Source organism: Hipposideros armiger, unplaced genomic scaffold, assembly GCF_001890085.2.
Source record: "Hipposideros armiger isolate ML-2016 unplaced genomic scaffold, ASM189008v1 scaffold_792, whole genome shotgun sequence".
Classification (NCBI taxonomy): Eukaryota; Metazoa; Chordata; class Mammalia; order Chiroptera; family Hipposideridae; genus Hipposideros; species Hipposideros armiger.
In genome coordinates, this window is record NW_017732142.1 from 162,296 (window position 1) to 166,016 (window position 3,721).

Sequence of the window (3,721 nt, forward strand, 5' to 3'; positions counted from 1 at the left end):
AACTTGTCTGTTCCCCTTCTCCCAATTCCCCAGCGCTGTTCCCATCCCTCACTTCCCCAATAAAAATCTTTACAAAAAAATAAATAAATAAATAAGTGTGATGATTGGGTGTTCATGCTTGTGTGTGAGATGTGCCTCCCACACACACACACAAAAGCAAGACAGAGACAGACAAATAAACAGAAAGTCATAAATAAAGAAACAAATAAATAAATTCGAAATAGTGGTTCTTCTGCATAATATGTCAGACACTCCGAGGAAAGCTTTGAACTTTGGAAGGAAATTTACTGTGCAAAAGGAGGTACTATTTTATTATCATAATAAAATGCCCAAACCACTATTATTGTTTCAGCGTTCCTGTGATCCTGGTTACTTTGAAATGGAATATTGCTATTGGGAAGTGGTAGTTTGAAGACCCAGGATGGGTTTTTGCCACTAGGTCCCTCTCGGGTCCCCCTCCATGGGGAGGTGGGCAACCTTCTCTTCAGGCAGAATTCTTGTCAGGTGCCTCATGTCCCATAAAAGGGTCCTAGTCCTACCACCATTTAGGACGATTGTTAAAGAATTCGGCTGTCCTCTTAATCAGCAAACGTGTAGGATACTCTGGGTACTTATCAAAGGGCACAGTGTTGAACTCATTGCCATTTGGGTCTCATCAAACACTAGGCTAAGCTCTCACTGCCCAGTAGGCAGACCAACCTGTCTGGTATAGGGCTTCATTAAAGTATGAGGAAACATTAATGAGGAAAAAAATTCTTCCGGAATGACTTTAGTCTTTGATATTTAGTTAATACGAAAAAGATCCGACTAATGTTGGAATTTTTTTTACTTGTTTTACTCTTTATTTTGAATTTTATCCTAACCTTTAGTGTGTATATGTGTGTGTTTGTGAGAACAGTGGTAAGAAACAGGAAGTGCTACTATGTCACTTTTCAGAAGTTAGGGCCTATACAGATCTTAAATGGGCCCCAGATTGAGACAAGCTGATTAATGGAGGCCTAGTTCAAGAATAAGCAGTTTATCCATTTCATCCTTTTAGATATTCTATAATCTTATCACCAAGGGAGATCTGTTTTTTGGACATACCCTTTTGGCCTCAGGAAAAAGGCTTTTACCCATTGGAGTTACACCATCAACCCGTGTGGAGATAACATAAGAAATATCACTGTGGAAGTTTGACTGTATTTACTGAAACAATGTTGAAGATGTCACTTAATTCACTGGGTCTAACTTTATGAGGACTCACAGGGGACATTGGTTCTGATCTCTGACCAAGTTACTATTCTCCACAGCAGCTGGTTTATCTGATGGGCACTGTGAATCATGATGATGCTCATGTTTTCTCCTTTGCACTGGCTTCCAGAGAGGCTAGGAACCACTTTCCAGCCCAACTCTGAATCCCTGCATGGGACATTAAAATGATGTGAGCCTATCTTACCCTTTCTTTTCTTTAATTTGAAAATGTATACAATGATTTTTCTTATTATAAATGTAATAATACATATTTAGTGAAAATTTGAAAAAAATACACAAATATGAATCACGATGTAATTTTGATGCATATCTTCAAATTACCTGTTTTAATTTCTTATTTTAATTTCTATTTTGTTTTGCATATTCATATATTTTTGTAAGCTAGAAATAAGGCATAGTATACTTATACAGTTCCAATTTCTATAATTTATTGACCAGAGTATTACAGAATGCTTTGTTCAATTGTAATTGTACCTATTTATGGATATATATGTGAAGATCCAAAACAGTACACTCACCAGTTCTAAGCAGAGTAAGGTCCGTGTAGTTGGCCCAACAGCTTCTAAATGGAATTGTTGTATTTCCACTAAGGCCACTGATTTGGTTATTATTAGAGTCCTTTAGTATGGCCTTCAAAGTCAGTGAAGTCATCCCAACTGATACACAATTATCCTAAAGAAAAACATCATAGAGAATTCTCATTGTCCTGTCACCATACTTCTTTTTTTAAACTGTGTGAAACTTTATTTTAAAAAATGCCTCTTCACAAATTTAAAATCTGCAGAAGTCCTTTTCCTGCATAAAGCATTCACAAATATGGACCCTGGAGCACGTTCATGGAAAAGGAACGGTTTTAAAATAGTAAAAGGCGATATTCATACATATTAGTGCACCTTCTAAGGGTCAGTGCAATCCTCAGGTTACCTGGATTAGTGAGGTTGGCTTACCCTCCGGATTTTATAGCTTAATTCTTTCACTCAAATAGAGCTTGGAAGTATAACTTACATCAGAATCCACTGCCTTTATTGAAGGCTGCTGAGAAAATGGCTGTCCTAGCTGTGCTGCCACTGGCTGAGTGATCACTGCGAGCGAAGACACAAAGGCCACATGATGAACAGGAAATGCAAGCCTTTCAACTGGTTGGGAAGTCACCTGTAAATGGTCAGGAGTGATGAAGCGGTTTTCCCATGATAAACTACTTTCATCAGCAAACTCATTGTAGGCAGGCTAAGTGTAATAGTCATTGTTCATTTACAAATATGTTCAATAGGTGAAACAATTACTATGATATTTCCTCTAGATCAAATTCATGAAGTATTGCTGTAAATATTCAAAGCAAAGCACATTTTATTCCAATAAGTAATTTTTTAGAAGAGATGCTTCTTTTTCAACTACTTGATTGTTTTAGTGATACCATAAAAAGCAGCCAATAATAAACTAGAAAGACATGCTCTCTAAATTACTGTCTTGAAATAGAAAAAGAGTTAAAATAAGAAACAAGCAACGGGCCAACCGTTGGCGTGTTGGTTAAGAGTTGGCTTGGGACGTCAGCTCTGAGCAGCAAGGCCCCGGTTCGGATCCCACATGAGGGCCAGTGACGCTGCACCCTCTACAGCTAAGATGGTGAACAACAGCTTGACCTGGAGGTGGGCTGCCATGAGTCGCCGGCATAGGCTGCAGTGGAGCTGCAGTGGGCTGCCGTGAGCTACCGTGAGTGGCTGGCAGCCAGTTAAGTAAGCAGCCAGCAGCTGGCATGAGCAGCTGTGAGCCGCTGTGAGCAGCCGTCCAGTGGCCGGTGACCGATTGCCTCACCCGGGAAGAGCACAGTGATAATACCAACATGGGCCAATGAGGCGACATCCTCCACAACTAGACTGAACAAAAGGACAACAACTTGTCTGTTCCCCTTCCCCAATTCCCCAACACTGTTCCCCTCCCTCAATTCCCCAATAAAATCTTTAAAAAAAAAAGAATCAAGCAACAATGTATTAAATAGCTGCAACATATTTTTCTAGTTGCATTTCTTACCTTAGCCCATCCATAATCACTTGGGCTAGGGATAGGGTTAGTAATAGACATGGACGAGATATTCAATCCAAGGACACTACTGGTTTTTCCTAAAATTACAGCTTGTCCAAGAGAAGCAGCAATTTCTTGGAGTTCAGATAACTGCATCTGACCTATGGGGAAACAGTATTATGACATGTGGATTATAAGAATATAAAATTGTGAGAACACATAACAGTTTTTCACTTTAAGTTTATGTTTGTGCTGCTCTATTCACATTATAGAATTTTACAACTTTCTAACTGTACAGGAACTAAACATGACAAAGTCATATTAATGATGTTAGGAAAATGAACTCGGTAGAATATGTTTTTAAGATGGAATTAACCTCCCTGGCGGTCTGATTATGTCAGTAATTTTGTACCCAAAGCGGTACATTGTTTTGCATGGAAATTTGTTG

General features: G+C 38.9%; 1 protein-coding gene across 1 annotated transcript in view; it reads right to left on the minus strand.

Moving 5' to 3' along the window:
* PKHD1L1 (PKHD1 like 1) overlaps positions 1–3,721 on the minus strand; it is a 143,431-nt gene that overhangs the window by 6,154 nt on the left and 133,556 nt on the right. Inside the window, exons 74-76 of the mRNA XM_019628463.1 lie at positions 3,283–3,434; positions 2,260–2,406; positions 1,773–1,926 (exon numbers count right to left, since the gene is read on the minus strand). Of these exons, the coding sequence (XP_019484008.1) occupies positions 1,773–1,926; positions 2,260–2,406; positions 3,283–3,434 (453 nt within the window). The remainder of the gene's footprint in view (positions 1–1,772; positions 1,927–2,259; positions 2,407–3,282; positions 3,435–3,721) is intronic.